The sequence below is a fragment of the Chiloscyllium plagiosum genome, unplaced genomic scaffold, assembly GCF_037043375.1.
Source record: "Chiloscyllium plagiosum isolate Xiang-an unplaced genomic scaffold, Cpla_swu_hap1 HiC_scaffold_28, whole genome shotgun sequence".
Taxonomy (NCBI): Eukaryota; Metazoa; Chordata; class Chondrichthyes; order Orectolobiformes; family Hemiscylliidae; genus Chiloscyllium; species Chiloscyllium plagiosum.
The window spans coordinates 16,488,444-16,508,010 of record NW_028270166.1 but is presented as its reverse complement, the minus strand read 5'-3'; the positions used below and the strand labels follow the sequence as shown (position 1 = coordinate 16,508,010).

General features: G+C 38.6%; 1 protein-coding gene across 1 annotated transcript in view; it reads left to right on the top strand.

Annotated features, from left to right (window-relative positions):
* The window catches only part of LOC122565053 (uncharacterized), a 47,926-nt gene that overhangs the window by 20,935 nt on the left and 7,424 nt on the right, over positions 1-19,567 (top strand). The window contains exons 8-9 of the mRNA XM_043720683.2: positions 2,006-2,072; positions 8,215-8,341. Coding sequence (XP_043576618.2) covers positions 2,006-2,072; positions 8,215-8,341 — 194 coding nt within the window. The remainder of the gene's footprint in view (positions 1-2,005; positions 2,073-8,214; positions 8,342-19,567) is intronic.

The following is a 19,567-nucleotide window of genomic DNA, read 5'->3' as shown; positions in this document are numbered from 1 at the left end:
GCTCATGTTTGAACTGTATAATTAAATATATGACTCGTGAGATTATAATTAAAAGAAGCTCATAGAGACAGAGAGGTAAATTTTCAACAATTTTGAGGGGAGTATATAAAGGCCCCTCCCATCTTGCAGCAATCTCCACTAAGAGCTAATTTGATGAATTCATCCTTATGTTACTGTGCCTAAGCAGAAGAGAAGCAAATACATGTTGAGGTGATTAATTGTATAAAATTAAATGTAAAATTAAATTGTTATTGGACATAGCATTTCCCTGATTACGTATATTTATCATGTACAGTAGGTACTATTCCACTTCTCTATTTTTAAGCTATTAATTGTACTTTCTTCCCATTAGGTTCCATTATTTTAGCAAGCATTAATGCTTTGGAAATGATGCTCAAATGCTTTTGATTGTTTAGTCTTTAACCTCAGAGAATGCTGCTTCAACTTAAAGCAGAAATCAATCATTTGATAAGAAGAAAATGGTGGCAGTTCCCAACTGTAGGGAGACTACAATGTGCAATGACAACATGCCCCCTCTCACTGTATAATCACCACTTACTAACAGGTTCTTTTACTTGAATCCTCAAACCAAAATATTCCTTTTCAGCAACACATCAGGATTTATATGCAGGGGGAGCGAGGGTAGCTTTTTAATAATATTTCTGTGCAAAGCCCAATAATTAAACCGCATTTGAAATATTGTTTGCTTTAAGTATTCCAGTTTAAAAGTGATATAAGAGAACATAAAGCATTAATTTGGCCAATGATGCCAATAATAATAAACTACAGTTATGAACAATGAGGTGTGAGATTGGAGCTATTTTAATTGCAGGAATAAGCATGCTATCAGAGAAGATATAATAGAGTTTTTTTAAAATGGTCCAGTGGGACTAGCTGAGTTTCTTTTGCAGAGAGCGGACACAAAACTTTCCAACAAACTAGTTCTTTAGTTATTAATTAAAGCTGACTTTCTGATACTGGGCTATAAACAAAGTCTGATATATATTTTTTGTTTCAAACTTTATTGTGACCAGCAAGGGATAGGACAAGGAAATGAATCAATCCACCTCTTCTAACTTGGTCGTAATTGACATATTCAGAAAGCGAACCAGAACATTGAAACACAAAATTCCTTCATTATTAATTTAAATATCTTATATATTGAAATAAATGACAATGCTTGGATTAAGATAGAAGTAAAAATACCATAAGCTTTAATGAATTATTATTCAAAAATAGGAATGTTTTGTGTTGTAATGGATATGCTTGATATGTCACAAATATAAAATCCGCTTTTTAAGGTCAATGAGGCTGTTGAACAGTAACTTTGAAGTTAATGCACTGTTAGAAATTCAGTTATATCTCATTCAACAAGTGTAAGAGTTAAAAATTCTCATCAATTCATATTGTTTACATTCTAGGGGTGCCTCAATAACACTCTGTCTGGAAATTAATGACTGCATGTTGCTATTAGTTTCAATGAAGTGATGATGACAAATGCTGACTGTTTCACTGTCATTACCATCACAAAATCCAGGTCAATGAAGTTTGGCAGACTGTACAGACTATTACAGCTGATCCTGATCTCCCATCTGAGATCATCATAGCATTTTTCAACAAAGGTCCCTGCACAGAACTCTAAGAAACATGTGAAATAAGCAGTGAGAAAAAAAAATGGGATGTTGAAATTGATTTTGGGCAATAGCTTAAATGGGCTATAAGGAATTGAGAACAGGTTTTACCTCTATTCAATTTTGTTTTCCATGGAAAGGGAAGATTTTGGAGGGAGATGGACCAAATGCTGGGTAATGGTACTAGATCAGTTGACGATATCTGATCAGCATGGATAAGTTGGCCTGAAGGTCTGTTTGTGTCCTGTTTAACTCTGACTATGAAAAAAATGCTACCTGAAATCAATTTCAACCTATTTTAAAATAAGGTGATATTAGTAGGGCAAAGTGAACATCTGCTGTATTTTCTTATTTGAACAATTTTGTGTTCATAGCTGAAGTACCAAGATTCATTTATCTCAGTGAGCCCAAGAAACTGCCTGAAGGATACCTGACAAACAGGTAAATGCAAAATAAAATTCTTTAGCAGCACTCCTATCCATTACCACAAACACATAGCATTATCTTAATAGTGCCAACGGAAGAAGAACATGCAAGCTATAGAATGTGGGGAAATAGATGTGGCATCTTTAAAAAATGTCCATATTACCGAGGAGGAAGTGCTAGATGTCTTGAAATGCATAAAAGTGGATAAATCCCCAGTACCTGATCAGGTTACCCTAGAACTCTGTGGGAAGCTAGAGAAGTGATAGTTGGGCCTCTTGCTGAGATATTTGTATCATCGATAGTCACAGGTGAGGTGCCGGAAGACTGGAGGTTGGCTAACGTGATGCCACTGTTTAAGAAGGGTGATAAGGAGAAGCCAGTGAACTATAGACCTGTGAGCTTGGCATCAGTGGTGGGCAAGTTGTTGGAGGGAATCCTGAGGGATAGGATGTACATGTATTTGGAAAGGCAAGGACTGATTAGGGATAGTCAACATGGCTTTGTGCGTGGGAAAAAAAACTTGATTGAGTTTTTTGAAGAAGTAACAAAGAGGATTGATGAGGGCAGAGCAGTAGACGTGATCTATTTGGACTTCAGTAAGGCGTTTGACAAGGTTCCCCATGGGAGACTGGTTAGCAAGGTTAGATCTCATTGAATACAGTGAGAACTAGCCATTTGGATACAGAAATAGCTCAAAGGTACAAGACAGGGTGGTGGTGGAGGGTTGTTTTTCAGTTTGGAGGCCAGTAACCAGTGGAGTGCCACAAGGATCGGTGCTGGATCCACTACTTTTCATCACTTATACAAATGATTTGGATGTGAGCTCAAGAGATATAGTTCGATTAGATTAGATTAGATTACATTACAGTGTGGAAACAGGCCCTTCGGCCCAACAAGTCCACACCGACCCGTCGAAGCGCAACCCACCCATACCCCTACATTTACCCCTTACCTAACACTACGGGCAATTTAGCATGGCCAATTCACCTGAGCTGCACATCTTTGGACTGTGGAAGGAAACCGGAGCACCCGGAGGAAACCCATGCAGACACGGGGAGAACGTGCAAACTCCACACAGTCAGTCGCCTGAGCGGGAATTGAACCCAGGTCTCTGGCGCTGTGAGGCAGCAGTGGTAACCACTGTGCCACCGTGCAGATGACACCAAAATTGGAGGTGTAGTGGACAGCGAAGAGGGTTACCTCTGATTACAACGAGATCTTGATCACATGAGGCAATGGGCTGAGAAGTGGCAGATGGAGTTTAATTTAGATAAATGCGAGGTGCTGCATTTTGGGAAAGCAAATCTTAATGGTATACACTTAATGGTAAGGTCCTTGGGAGTGTTGCTGAACAAAGAGACCTTGGAGTACAGGTTCATAGCTCTTTGAATGTAGAGTTGCAGGTAGATAGGATTGTGAAGGAGGCATTTGGTATACTTTCTTTTGTTGTTCAGAGTATTGAGTACAGGAATTGGGAGGTCATGTTGTGGCTATACAGGACATTGGTGAGGCCACTGTTGGAATATTGCTTGCAATTCTGGTCTCCTTCCTATTGGACGGATGTTTTGAAACTTGAAAGGGTTCAGAAATCATTTACAAGGATGTTGCTGGGGTTGGAGGATTTGAGCTATTATGAGAGATTTAATAGGCTAGGGCTGTTTTCCCTGGAGTGTCAGAATCTGAGGGGTGACCTTACAGAGGTTTATAAAATCATAAGGGGCTTGGATAGGGTAAATACACAAGGTCTTTTCTCTGGGGTGGGCGAGTCCAGAAATAGAGGACATAGGTTTTGGATGAGAGAAGAAAGACATAAAAGAGACCTAAGGGGCAACGTTTTCACGCAGACGGTGGTGGATGTGTGGAATGGGCTGCCAGAAGAAGTGGTGGAGGCCAGTACAATTGCAACATTTAAAAGGCATTTGGATGGGTATACGAATAGGAAGGATCTGGAGGGTTATGGGCCGGGTGCTGGCAGGTGGGACTAGATTGGGTTGGGATATCAGGTCGGCATGGACGAGTTAGACCGAAGGATCTGTTTCCATGCTGTGACTCTGTGATGCAAAGTTCCTATTTGCATCCTGGGTATATTTTTTGGATCGGGACCTAGGGTCAGGTCAAAGACCACAAAATGGGATGTTGTTTTGCCCAAAAGAGTGGAGCTTTGGACCAGGTTACCAGGAAGAGGGATTATAAGAACTTTGATACTATATCAGGAGATGATAAGTTAGGGCTGAGAATGAGACAGACAGGAAATAAAGGCTGGTAGCAGAAACAGTGTTGGGTGGGTATCGGAGGCAATGGCATAGAAATAGTAGCTGGAAGAGTGGAATGTCAGATAAGATGTTCCAATAAATTGAAAAGATGGGAACCAACAAATCCTGTGAACCCAGAATATCAAAGGATTTACACGATTGGATAAATAGATACTGTGGATTCAAAACAGCAAAAGCTTTGGAGGAGTACAGAATGGAAAACGTAAGGAAATTATGAGAACAAAAAGAGGGCCTAGAAGAATAATGGTAGGTAAAATAAAGGAAAATCCTTAGTTATTTTACAAGTAAATTGAGGGTAAAAACATAACTAGGACAGAGTAGAGCTAACTAAAACTACAATGGTAATTTGTGCATGAAGCCAGAGGACATAGGTAGCGTTCGAAATGATTTCTTTGTTTCAGTGTTCACTAATGAGAGTGATAATATGGATATAGAAATCAGGAAGAAGGACTGTGATATAGTTAAAGAAATTAGCAGAGATAGAGAGGAGGTTCTGAGACATGATGAAGCATCAAGAATCTAGGTTCTTGTTCTCTGGTCCCTCAAGATAGCAGGACAGGTAAATACACTGGAACAATGTCAAAAGTTGGTTAGAATATTGTGTGCAGTTCCAGAATCTATGATTTCTTTGTTTCAGTGTTCACTAATGAGAGTGATAATATGGATATAGAAATCAGGAAGAAGGACTATGATATACTTAAAGAAATTAGCAGAGATAGAGAGGAGGTTCTGAGTCATCTGGTAGTCTTAAAAGTAGATAAATCTCCAGGGTGGTATGAAATCTTTTCCAGGCTGTTGAGTGAGGCAAAGAAGGGAATAGATGAAAATATCCAATTTCTCTCTGTCTACAGGAGATGTGTCAGAGAACTGAAAGATAGCTGATGTGGTACTGTTATTCACAAAGGGACAAGGATAAACCAGGAAACAGGATAAAACAGGACAGTCAGGCTAACCTCAGTGGTGCGAAATTATTGGAAGCAATTCTGAAGGACAGAAATAATCTGGACCTGGAGAGACAGGAATTAACTAAGAACTGTCAGTTTGTAAAAGTGAGGTCATGTCTGACCAACTTGATTGAAGTTTTTAGAGGTAACCAGATTTGTTGGTAAAGGCAATGCATTTGACTTGGTCTACATGGACTTTGTGAGGACTGGTTAGCTCAGCTGGCTGGGCACCTGGTTTTTCTCTGTGGAGCTGATGCTAATATTATGGGTTTATCCCCTGCAGTAGCTGAGGTTACAGTGAAGGATTCTTCTTCTCAACCACTTCCCTTGCTTGAGGTATGGTGACCATCTACTAATGAGAGAGCAGCCTGTGGTCTAGGAAAACTATAGTAACTTTACCTTTACCTGGATTTCAGCCAGGTTTTTGATAAGGTCCCATTTGGGAGACTGACAGTCAAGGTAAGAGCCCATGGGATCCAAAGAAATTTGACTAATTGGATCCAGAATTGGCTGAGTGGCAGGAAGCAGAGGGTGATGGTCGAGAGGTGTTTTTGTGAATGGAGGCCTGTGTCCACTTTGGTCTCACAGGGATCAATGCTAAGATCGTTGTTTTTGGTGTTTAGAAATTATTTGGACTTAAATGTCGGAGGGTTGATCAATATGTTCACAGATGATACAAAAATTTGTAAGGTGGTAAGTAGTGAGGAGGATAGCCTTAGATTACAAAAGGATTTAGACGGGCTAGTCAGATGCGCAGATCAGTTGCAATTGGAATGAAATCTGGAAAGTTGTGAAATGATGCACTTGGAAAGGACAAGCAAAGCAAGGCAATACATGATGAAGCATCAAGAATCTAGGTATGCATGTTCTCTGGTCCCTCAAGATAGCAGGACAGGTAAATACACTGGAACAATGTCAAAAGTTGGTTAGAGTATTGTGTGCAGTTCCAGAATCTATGTTAAAGGAGGGATGTGAATGTCTTTGAGAGGATGCAGAAGAGATTTACCAGGATTTTGCCTTGGCAGGAGAGTTTAGTTGTGAAAAGAAATTGGATAGACTGGTGTTGTTTTCCTTGGAACAGAGGAGACCAAGGGAATACATGATTGAGATGTATACATTTTTGTTGGGCATATATAGAGTAGATACAAAGAAACTTTACCCCTTTGTGGAGGAACCAGGAGGCATAGATTCAAGGTAAGGGAAAGGACATTGAGAGAATGTGAGGGAAACTTTTTTCACCCAGTGGATATTGGGAATCCAAAATTCATTGCCTATAAAGGTAATAGAGGCAGAAATAATAAAAATTCAAATGTCAATGTACACTTGCGATGCCGTAGCGTACAAATCTATGGGCCAACTGCTGGAAAATGAAATTAGAATAGTTAGGTGGTTGTTTTTGACTGATGCAGACTGGATGGGCTGAAGGTCTTTTTCTGAGCTGTAGACCTCAATGACTCTTAACTCACCCGTCCTCTTGATCGTAGTAGGTGATGCAGGCTCAGGGCAACCACACCTTGGAGAGGACAACTTATATAAGCATTTATTGGGGCCTGAGTGTTAGAATTGCCCCAAACTCTCAGTCCTGAAATCATAGAATGGAGAAGGAGTTGATTGGAATTGACTAATGATTAGCTATAATTTAAAATGCTTTCTCTTGCGTTATGTCAAAATCTGCAAAGTGTAGTGTAATACAGCAAGCTTTCCTAGGTATGAGAAAAATATTTGCATTTTTTTAGTTTTGGAACATCCTTTGTGGTCAAGTTGTCCTGATTGTCATGGAAATCCTTGTTCTGGAGCACATGGAAGTTGTTCTTATCTGCCATGCTTTCCTGCAGTGATGACTCCATGCTAGCAGCTCAAGCAAATTCAAGGTCTTAAATTATATTCAAAATATCCTGAAAACAAATTAATCCAATATACTTATAAGTTATGACCATTCCATGAGCCATTTGTTAACATCATCAATAATTTTTTTGCACACATTATATTTATAAAGAGGGAGATGCTGGTTTGAATAGATGGTTAGTGTGTGGTTCAGAATATCAATTGTGCTGGTTCAATTTCCATTCTGGCTGAGATAGACTTGGGACAAGCCTCCTTACCCTCCCGTTAAGAGAGCACTAATGGCAAATCTCCAGTGTCAAAAGCGTAGTGATAAAAACAGCTCAGGGTGAAGCATCAGCAGACAACGAGCCAAGCATCTGTCTTAAATACGATGCACATGAATGAAAATTTAAAAATAAAATTCTCCTACTGAACATTCTACGCACACAGCAACTCAAGTGTACGATCAATCCTTACAAAACGACTGAATAAAAATCAGAAACTTATCCAATTATAATAGACCCCTATGAAGTTTGGTTGAGAAAGAGGGCTATGTCTCGCAACAGGTAAACGGTCATAAATTTTTCAATGAACCTTGATACCATATGCAAGACATAAACTGGCAACAAATATCTATAATTTGTATGTGAATGTATCAGTTTTGTTTTACTTGTTCAGGGGATCAGGGCATCGCTGCTGGCTGCACTTATAGCCCAACTCTAAATGCCCTTGAGAAGATAGTGGTGAGTAACTTCTTTGAAGTGCCATAGTCCATGTGGTGTGGGTACATCAACAGTGATATTGGGAAGGGAGTTCGAGAATTTTGACTCAATGACAGTGAAAAAAATAATGATATTGCTCTAAGTCAGGATGGTGTCTTGTTTGGATGCGAACTGGAAGGCGGTGTTGTTCCTTTGCATCTGCTGCCCTTGTCCTTCTATGTGCTCGATGTCATAGGTATAGATATGAATGTGAACATATCTACACATTAATTTTAGCTATCAAAAATTTCCTTGACGATTGACGTTCTGTGCTCCAAAGTATATGAGATAATGCAATTTATTCAAATATTGATAAAGAGTTATCCAATGCTAACATGAATCTTTTATGATACAGAGTATCACCCATCTGGCCTGTGAAAGGTCAAGCAATGAGAGCCAGGCCCAGTTCCAGAATCCGTGAACTTGCCAAACCAAAGCAGCTTCATAAGGATTGGCGGCCAAGCAAATCAGTTTATTCTACGGTAGGTTTCCACAGTTTGACTTAATTCTGTTTATTATATACTAGCCCCAAAATTATACTAAGAAGCAATAAATGTTAATATGTTTATCTGAAATTCCATACTTCATTATTTTACATAAAGCATTGATCTGGTTTTGTTTGTTAAAATAATGAAGGATTTATTATAAGCTCATAACATTACTCAGTATTTTCCAAACGTTGCTTCCTAATCATAGCATAGCATATCTATTACATTTGATTGTTATAGTGCTTTGCTATACAGTGGTATGTTACTGTCTATTTAGCAGTAGCTATAACAGATGCTGTTTTATGTGGGCATTGTCATCTAAAGCTATGGATAGTGATTGTAGAGGTTCCAACTTTATTTCCAGTACATGATACTCAAACTGTTTGGCTTCATTTTCACCCTTGGCCATTAAATCCTATGGTGAGATTTGAATCTAAGGCTTTTGACTCAGACAGTGTGCTACCCATTGACACACACGACTTCACCTAACACATAGTGTGAGCATCCAAAAGATTGAAAATCCCAAAGAATATTTACATGACAGATCATCTAATTGTAATTCTAATCGGAAGTGAACTTTAGATAATTTTGCAAAAAGCATGCTTAGAAAGAAAATAGGAAACAGACTTTACCATTTATTTACAGCCAAGTCAATTTTTTTCAACAAAATCTCTGGTTAATTGTTTTAAAGTTTGATCACCCATCCAGAAATTGATACCATTCATTAGAATTTGTGAGCAAATAGATGAAACATTGATCATGATGCAGAAAGCGCTTTGAACCTAAAAGTCACTTTTAAGAACCCAGTGACTGCTTGTAGCTTTTATAACCTCAATGAAGAAAATTTAGGAACCACGATTTTCAAATTAGCTTTATGCTGTAATTGCATAACAGTTAGACCATCAGTGCAGAGCCTGAATCCAATGTCAGGGTCTAAGAATTCTCAGGAATGAAAAAATATTCTTGCTGGTGACACTGGTCACCACTTTGTAATAAGCTTGGATTTTGACACCTGATCTGTTCTGTACCAGCAGGATGTTCCAAGGAAGTTTGGACAAATAGGGATGATTCTTCACAACCTTAAGGTTATATTGATGAAAAATTGTCAGACATCCCAAAGAAATGCTGCAACTAGCTATTTATTCTATTTCTCTGGATTTTCATAAATATTGCAGGACATTGGAGAACCTCTGGGGAAAATCTACCTCAACATTTCTGGTTCAATGCACATCTCTACACATGAAAATTGCATTCCTAATCAGAATCACTGTTTTGCTCTAATGGATTGAGAATCATTCTCTACTTTGCCAAATTGTAGACACTAAAATAAATAAATGCGAACATAATTGGCCATTCAATCCTTAAAAAGCTTGCTCCATTATTCAGTAGCATCATGGCCGATCTTTCACCTCAACTTCACCATCTTGGGCTATCCCCATAATTGGTATGTTCCAGAAAGCCAGGAGACAATGGATAGAACTGAAGCCAGACTTTACATTCTTTTATAAGCTTCTATTTACAAAGTTATAGATTATAAACATCCGTCTCTAAACTCAATTACCACAGTTGGAGTCTGTTCCTACTTATAGGAGATGTGAATCTCCAGTGAATGCCCTATCACCTGCATACACTTAAAAACAATTAATATGCAATCAATAATTCCTTAATCTCACTAGTACTCAAAAATGTATCAATCTGTCTTTGAAATACTCACTGAGCACTTACAGCATTCTAGAGTCAGTAATACCAAAGGTCTACCATATTTTGAAGGAAATAACTTATCTTAATCAAAGCTGTAAATGCCTAGCCAACCTCTTATTCTGAAAATATATTTTAGTTTTAGTCTCTCCAGCCAGGGGAAACATCTTCTCATCATCAACCTTACCATCAAAGCCTTTAAGAATTTTCATATATTTCAATGAGATCCCGTAATAGTCTTACAAATTCTAGGGAGTACAGGTATGGTCTACACAGTTTCTCATTATCAGACATTCCCTCATCCCAGGAATCAGTCTAGGCAAAGAAGTAATTGCTCAGGTACAATGGTAAACTGTACACAGTATTACAGGTGTGGTCTCACCAAAGCCCTATCTAATTGCTGTAATACTCACCCACATTTTATACTTTACATTTAATGAATGGAGGTGCTGAGAAGAAACTTCAATAATCCTCCTCTTTGTATATTCTTTGAACTTCACAAGAAATCTCACAAGTTACTGGCAAAAATGTGTAGACTATTAACTCTTGGTGATATACTTGCTTGTCCCCCATACTCAAGACTGTTAATATACAACTGATGACATTCTTTGAGCATCTATATTTAGAAAACAAAAGCTTAATGACAAGATGATGTATTACTTGTCCGTCACATGAATGTTTCACCAGAATTCACTATTGGATCTACAATATAAACATTAAGGAGTTTACTTGGAATCCCATAGCCCCTTTTTTGCACCTTTAGCATTGCATCCAATTGTCAAGCTTAAGAAATCTTGTTGAATGGATAATGATAGCATGCTTGCCAGATCCAATTTATGATGGAAATGAAATTATCCAGTGCATAGGAATTTAAACGTTGGCCTTTCTCTAATGCATTGGCAGGATACCTAGCTTTGCTATATGTAGCATAGATAAGGACGCGGTAAAAAAAGACATGTAAGCAAAGGGACAATCACAAAGGAGCTCAAAACACACCACGTAATCATCTGAACGGCAAACTGGCCTATTCCATGTATGGAGTGCATGGCAAGATTTATGGATCAAGATCTGCAGACCATGATAGTTGATATAAATGTGCCTAACAATACCTGGAGGATGACAAACACATTGCATATCATTGAATATGAAATCTGCACATTGGAGAGTCTGGGACACTGTTTGGATTGAGTCAGACTGGAAGAACAACATTGAAACTTAAAGTCCTTTAAGATATTAGCGTCTCCTGCTTTGTTCTAAACAGGAACGGCCAGATTTGCAGAATCATGAAGACTCTGCAGACATTTAAAAGTGGTGGATGGGACCTATATCTGGAAGTCCAGTCCACATTTCTTGCAAATCCCATTTTGCTTGCTGGGAAAAGGGGGTGAGTGATGAAGCTCATATGTGCATTATGGACCAGCTGTGCTTTTAAGCTCAATGCACAAAAAAGGAATGTTCTCAACCCACAGGGTGTGTTCCATGATCTCATGGAGGAGATGTAAAAGCTCATGAAAGGCAGCTACAGTGTGTAGAACTGTCAAGCTGTCAAGTTATTTAATAATCCCCCTTTTATGAAATAAAATGCCTGCCTGTGTCTGTGAATTTAAAAAAAATCTAGCAATGTCAACAGCTGTCCATTGACATAGCCCTAAGTGCTATAATTATAGCATTATTGATACTTGACTGTTTTTCACAGTCGATCATTATGTCTGCGGGGGGTTGTAAATTTGCAGTTTGATTGGCAGTCAAAGAATTTATTAAAGGATTAACTGTCTTTGATGTAGGGTTATAAATACAAATGTATTTGCTTTAATGAGAGATTAAGTTTTGAAGGGAATTTAATCTTATTGAAGAGGTTTCCCGGAATGGCATTTGTTTTCATCATATAGTGAACTCTGTAGTAGACATTGAGAATTTTACTTTAGTCCATCCTCAATATGGCTCCTGAGGTGTACCCATAACGGATACAGGGTTGAGTTGCCATGCAGGCTGTATAGGTAAAAAGTGGTGGGTAAGGGCATGAGTTGGCAGTAAGTTGGTATAGGGATTATAAGGCGCTTTGAAGCTCAATTGGTGTTCATAAGTTGGCATGAGACAGTAAAGGGCCAGGAGGGTGAGTGGTGGTGTCATGAGTTTGCACTTTGGCATATGGACGATGAGAGTCGATAGGGACGCGTGAGGATCACAAACAGGTACTGGGTCAGCATAGGAGATATAAGGGGATGTGAGTTTGGGCACATGAAGAATATGAGGGCCGATTGGGGTGGGTGGGTTTTGAGGCTTAAAGGATCTAATTTTACCAAACAACTGGGACAAAGTGCCATACAAGATGGTTATTTTAACCAGCCCACCCTGTCACGCTGCAGCCCTCGACCATATCCAATCCACATTGCGTCACCCGACACTACTGCATTCCCATCTGCAGCCTGCCAACCCCCACCCCAGCCAGAGTTATGTCATTTGAGTAACTTTTTCCAGAAACATAAAAACTAAGAGCATGAGTAGACCTTTCAGCCTGCTCCACCATTCAATATGATTCTGACTGATTTTCCAACTCAGTCCCCTGATCCTGCTTTGTCCCCATACCCTTCGATCCCTTAACCCTTAGATCCCTGATTCTGGACTCCCCTTTCATAGGGGATCTCTTTCCTGCATTTATCCTGTCTACCTTGTCTAGAATATTATGGGTTTCTAAAAGATCTCCCCCCAATTCTTCTAAATTACAATTAATATAGTACTAATCAATGCAGTCTCTCTTCATATGTCGGTCATGCCATCTCAGGAAACAGTCTGGAGGGGAATGGTTTATTATTGCTAACTTTTGGGGACCCAGGTTCAAATCCTGGCATGACAGTTGGTTGAATTTGAATTCAACAATAATCAGGAATTAAGAGTCTAACAATGACCATGAAACCACTGATGATTGTTGGAAAAACATGACTGATTCACTAATGTCCTTTAAGGAAGGAAACTGCCATCCTTACTGGTTTGGCCTACATATAATTCCAGACCCAAAGCAACATGTAGTTGATTCTTGACTGCGCTCTTGGAAATCTGGCCCAGTCAGCAATACTCATATTCTGTGAACGAATGTGAAAAAATGTTTTTGCTGCACTCGCCCTATAGCTAGAATAGCCTTTCTCAGAGAAGGGGACATAAACTGCACACAATACTCTGGACGTGGTATCACTAAGGACTGTACACTTGCAGCAAGACAATTGCTTCTGTATTCAAAATCCCTAGCTATGCCTTCTTCCCCACTAGCTGTGCCTGCGTGCTTACTTTAAGTGACTAGTGTACAAGTTGACCCAAATCTCGTTTCACCTCCCCCTTTCCAAATCTAGCACCAGGCAGGGTGCCAAGCCGAGTTTGACTCAACCTCCACACCTTGAGAGTGAAATTCCAGCCCAATGCCTGTTAAATAGCCATCTTAGTAAATGGAGGGAAAGCCTAAAATAATTTGCATCATTTCCTTAAATCGGTGATTAATAAGTTTATATAAACTATTAATACTAGGCTTATGTCTGAATGTATGTTAATCCAGTCAGGAACTTTGGTAAATTGATTAAAAAATGTATTAATATGTTATCAATGCCAACCAATCAAAGTACTCCATATTAGTACACGCATCACCCAGAGTAATTTCACCCTCAGTAAGCATTCTGTACAAAGTGTTCTAGTGACCTCTATTGGCAGAATATCATTACTGCTCTAACCTCTTTCTTTTGTAATATTGACAGCCTGTCCATTAAGGATGGCTTCTTGAAGCATTTCTGTGAGTTCCCAAATGGATATATGAAGAACTATGAACACCAATGGCATAACTACTAAGAACATAAAATGGATGAACAACATAACTGGAAGTACGGTTGAAGACATTGTCACTGGGGCTAAAATAAGAGTTCCAGTGGTGAATATTATGTTGAAAGGAAGTGGAAACACAATCTTACTGTTCGATAAACCAGTGAAGGTGTTAATAAGGAATAATAGTTTAAAATAAAGCATGCTAATACTTAACATCATTTGGTATGAGTAAATGCAAGTCATTTTCTTTCTGCTGAAGAATTATGCAACAATAAAATGCTCAATTCACAAATGCATAAAGCCAATTATTTCAAGTAAGCAAGTTTTCAACTTGGAGCAAGAAAGCAATTAATATTTAAAGATTAGCAACAAGACACAAGCACTTTTTCATCTGTTATCGAGATATTTCTATTTGGAGCAATCGGAGAACATTGTTAATAAAATCCAGCAGAGCACAACCAGAATAAAGAAGGTTATCATAAACTGAGAGAAGATCAAAAACAATTAAATGACTGTTGAGTCAAATGGAGAGAACAGAGTCTCACTCTTAAAAAATAAAGGAGAGACAATTTGCTGCAGTGACTCCTACTATGATCCACTATAAAACTACCCACACCACAAATCAGCAAACATTAAAAAGTGGGAATTTTGCAGAGTGAAGGAAATGAAAAGGATAACCACGCCCATAATACAATAAAACTTGGCCAAGTCCTCAACCACACAACATATAAAAGGAAATATTACTATAGTTGCATGAACATTAACAAACTAAAACAGAAAGAATGTTTAATTCATTCAGATTGAATTTCTTCTATTCTAGCTCTATCCAGACATGAGATTTATCTTATTGGCAGTTCTGTTGATCTTTTCTATCCTTTTATGCCTGGCGTAAGAGCAGGAAGTTCAATTAGACTAGACAAGTAGGTAGCTATTTCTCCACTATACAAGTGCACCCTGCCCAAAATACCCCATCCCACCACCCATCTCTGTAAAAAAAGCTACAAATGAAAAATGCTTACAGGTTTCCAAAAGAATAATGTTTTGCTTTCCAGGGGCAGGTTGCATACTCTTGGTTTCTACTCATGCCTACTCTTGGCTTCCCAGGGGCAGGTTGCATAGTCTTGGTTTCTACTCATGCCTACTCTTGGCTTCCCAGGGGCAGGTTGCATAGTCTTGGTTTCTACTCATGCCTACTCTTGGCTTCCCAGGGGCAGGTTGCATAGTCTTGGTTTCTACTCATGCCCACTCTTGGCTTCCCAGGGGCAGGTTGCATAGTCTTGGTTTCTACTCATGCCTACTCTTGGCTTCCCAGGGGCAGGTTGCATAGTCTTGGTTTCTACTCATGCCTACTCTTGGCTTCCCAGGGGAGTTTTGCAAAATCCTCATTATGATTGATGTTCTATTGCAAGGCCATAATATTTGAATGATGCTAACTTTAGATTGCTTTTAAAACTTTATACATAGATTGTTGATATTCAGTGGAGGGTATGAAAACACATTGTACATTATTTTCATGTGAAGTTCATTTCCATTAATTCATGTGACTAAATTAATCCATCAGGCTGTGTGAAAGAAGCATCATCCTTGTTTATCATACCAGTTTTTGAAAGAAGTTCGAACCTTTGCTCGATACTTTCTAGACATGAATGATAGATCTTCTACATCTTGAGAGCATCGTAGTTGGACCCTGTATCATTCAATTCTTTCTGTGCAATTACTGAGAATGAAGCCAAATGCAGTCAAAGGAAAAGCATCACAGAGGTCATCAAATCCCTACAATATGGAAACAGGCCATTCAGCCCAACAAGTCCATATGAACTCTCTGAAGAGCATCCCACCCAGACTCACCACCCTCTCCCCCATAACCCTGCATTTCCCTGGCGAATCCACCTAACCTACACATCTTTGACACTATGGGCAATTTTAGCATGGTCAGTCCACCTAACCTGCACATCTTTGGATTGTGGTAGGAAACCAGAACACCCAGAAGAAATCCACACAGACACAGGGAGAACGTGCAAATTCCGGGTCCCTGGCACTATGAGTTAGCGGTGCTAACCACTGAGCCACCATAGTGTCCTAGATCTTACTGCTTTTCCTTGGGACCACAGAGAGATGAAAAAAAAAGATGGAAGCAAATAATCCTTAACACTAGCAGGAGATTGTGAATAAATTCATCTTGAAAGACATTCTGCAATGATTGTAGGGTGAAACTCACCTTGGGCAGTAATACGAATTGGACACTACCAAGTCAGCAGTCAATTTCATTGTACAACAGAAAAAATTCAAGTCTGTATAATCAGTTTTATTATAGCCCTGTTTCTTCTGAAATAAAATAGAGTTTAAACTAAAGGTGGCTTTATATCCCCATGTATTGCTTTCCCTGCTTCCTCTTTCCTCCCATCTCCCCAAAATTGATTGTGTATAATTCTGTCAGCAAGTATCCTGTAATTAGCTCCCCTCGAAAACTGAGATTTTTCAGATTCTCACAGAAAGTGAGCGGTGTTGGTAATAAAGTATTATGGATCCATACTGGGGACTTGTGAGAAAATCTCATGGTTTATCATCTGGCCACTTATTATATGTATGTTTACACAGGGAATGATGACAGGCTTTCCATGGTTGGGGCTGAATTTATTTTCCTATGAAGTAAAGGCCCTGAGCTTGAATCTGTCAAATGAAAATGTACCAGTAATCTTTTATTTCTGAAGCATTATTTAAGATTTAAATCCTGGGCTGGGATATCTTGACGTCTTGCTAAAATCCTTTTGATTGATTTGGGGCAAGAATGTGAAGAAAATGGGTTAGGATGTGTTACTGGCTAACATTCCCATCTTTCCATCGATCCTGAGTTTAGACAGGCTGTAGCAGTATGCAATCTGCCCTCCCATTTATGATAGAGCATATTCAAATACAAAAATGACATCCTCTGACATATGTTGGACACTGGGGATGCTTGTTTAGTCCCTGGTTCAACGTTGCCATAGCAGCAGAGGGAGAATATTGAATTTCTTAAGAGCAGAAAGTTTAGTCAATAATACCAGAACAATCAATGGCATAGACACTGTCAGCACCATGACAGAACCTGCTGGGCAATGGTCTTTGAGTATCTTGTTTAGATTCTTTTGGATATTCTTCTCAGAAAGCTACATACGTAGGAGAAGCCATTGCACTGTGCTGAAGAGTAGGTATCCAGGCAAATTAATGTTTTCTTCCACCATGTGGACTCTAGTTTTATTTCAATTTAGTTCAATTGACATCTTCTGCATCAGTAATGACCAGAAATTGAACTTCAGGTCTTCCTGGTCTAGTATAGCTCAGCACCATAACTGATTGAGCATTTAGCCATTTGTGATAACACGTCTTTATCCTTGTTCTTGTAGCAGCACATAGTAGTTCTGTTGCTTTCCGTGCACTTTCTAGAACCTGGTACTTTACAGATATTTGATCCACATTTCCAATATCGTTGATGCATGACCAGAATAATTCTAAAGACATAACCAAGCTTAAAACAGGAATGTCTGGAGCAATGACAATTGATGGGCTTAATAATGTTATTGAAATTGGTTGATAGGCCAAGCTCATTTACTCCAGAGAATTGTTGTGACATACAAGACTAACGTAACAATGTTGTTCATATCATGGGTCTGAGATTGATAATGAGAAATGCACTTTCCTGACATAAACCATTAAGTATATGGGGAGAAGGAGGAATTATGCAGGTGAATTAAATGTATGGCTATCTGTTCATATGCCTATACTATTTCATAATCTGATAGCTATGATTCTCCGGGCTTTTAACTATTCAGGAGTTGAGTTTATTTCTGCGTCATGGGTGAAAGTGTTGAATCTAGCAGTGAATTGCAATAACACTGGTAGGCCAGAATTGAGGAATTGGTGAGTAATGAAAGCTGGCTAGGGAGTTCTAAGTTTGCAATTCAGTTGCAAATGTTTGGTAGCATTGAAGACCATGCCAGCAGATCTCATGGAGTTGATAACCATCATCGACCACAGAATCCTAAATTGTAGTCTGAACTTCCCCCTCTTTGGAGCTTACCTCATTTTTATTCTTCAATTATAAAGATTCTTTAAATAAACATTTTCCACATTTTATCATTTCAGTTGAGACATTCATATGCTGTTCAGTTGGTTTAAAACATTAAAACCAGCATGATTGAAATACTGCATGCAGATGCACCCTCCTTCATTCATCATTTCCCAAGGATTCTAACGAAGAATTTCACACTTTCTTCAGCATTTCTGTCTTCACACAATATTCAAATCGTAACATCTCTAGTCCATCAGTCTTAGCCACTACTTTTTGATTTGCTTTGTTCTCCTTTTTATATATTTCAACCTTGATGATAATTTATATAACAGCCCTTGGCTATTTATCTCAGTATTTCAGTAAATTATTCGGTGTACTTCACAGCTCGATGATAGTATTCTCACTTCTGAGTAAGCGAGTTGTCAGTTCAAATCCTGCTCCGGAAATTTGACTGTGTAATTTAGATTAAGACACCAGGGGAGTGCTGCACTGCTAAAAATCTTGTCTTATGGTTAAAGTCCTATCTGACTGACCCTGGCATTGTTTTGAAGGCCATGACTATTCTCACTTTGCATCCTGACCAACATTCCTTCTAAGATCTGCAGTTGTGTAGCCACACAGCAATTTGAAAGATCTTGTGCAAGCGCATGCAAGTTGATCCCTATAAGTTACTGTGAATGCAGACCACATGAAAACATTAAAAACTTAAATATTTCAACAATTTGATCATGCACTACAAGAAAAATTTAAAGGGAACATTATTCCTGGTCAATATGTATCCTTCAATCATCCCTAGAACAGATTATTTGTTCATGATTAAATTGCTGTTTGTGGGCACTTTGGTGTGCATAATTTAGCTGCCATAGTTCCTACATTACAATAGTGACAACAGATTAAGATGTTTGGTTGGAAAGCACTATGAGATGCCATTAAGTCATCAAATGCACAGAATTAATACACATTTTTATTTTCCTTTTGAAGTTGTACAAATAAAGTCACATGATTAACAGGCTAAATTTCAGCAATAATTTTCCAGAGACTGCACAGTTTATGTTTGATTATATAAATGATTTCTACTGAGTGTAACAGGGATTGAGGTTTTTGAAGATCACAAAAGAAATACAGATGGAACAGGTCTCTTAGTCCATCCAGAGATAATCAGAAAAATAATTTTATTAAACATTCTGGAGCAATGGCCTGACTGATTCATCAGTCAATATTCATTATTCACTATCCCAGCAGCATGAAAATATAAGTCTGCATGAATCTGAATGGAATTAATCAGTGGTGAAAAGATGACAGTAATTTAATGGTAGTATGCTGGTGGTATGACAATACTTGCTGTTCACAATATTCAAGTTCTGATTTTAAAACCACCGGCCTAGTGGAACATGGAAACTGATTACAATAGTGGTCATTCTCTTTGATTACACTTTTGCCACTCACCATTTAAAGGGATTTGAGAGGGAATTTCAACAATTAAGATCTAGATCACTGAAGATACAGGCGTCAAAACGGTGTGAAAGGTCATGGAAAATACTTCCTTTGCTGAAACAGTTCCAAGATAATTATTTTTCAATTTAGTTGTCAAAAACCTGTACTATTTACTTCCCAGCACTCAGTTTTGCAGCAGAACTTAATATTATGATGGCATTCTCAAGCAGCTTTTT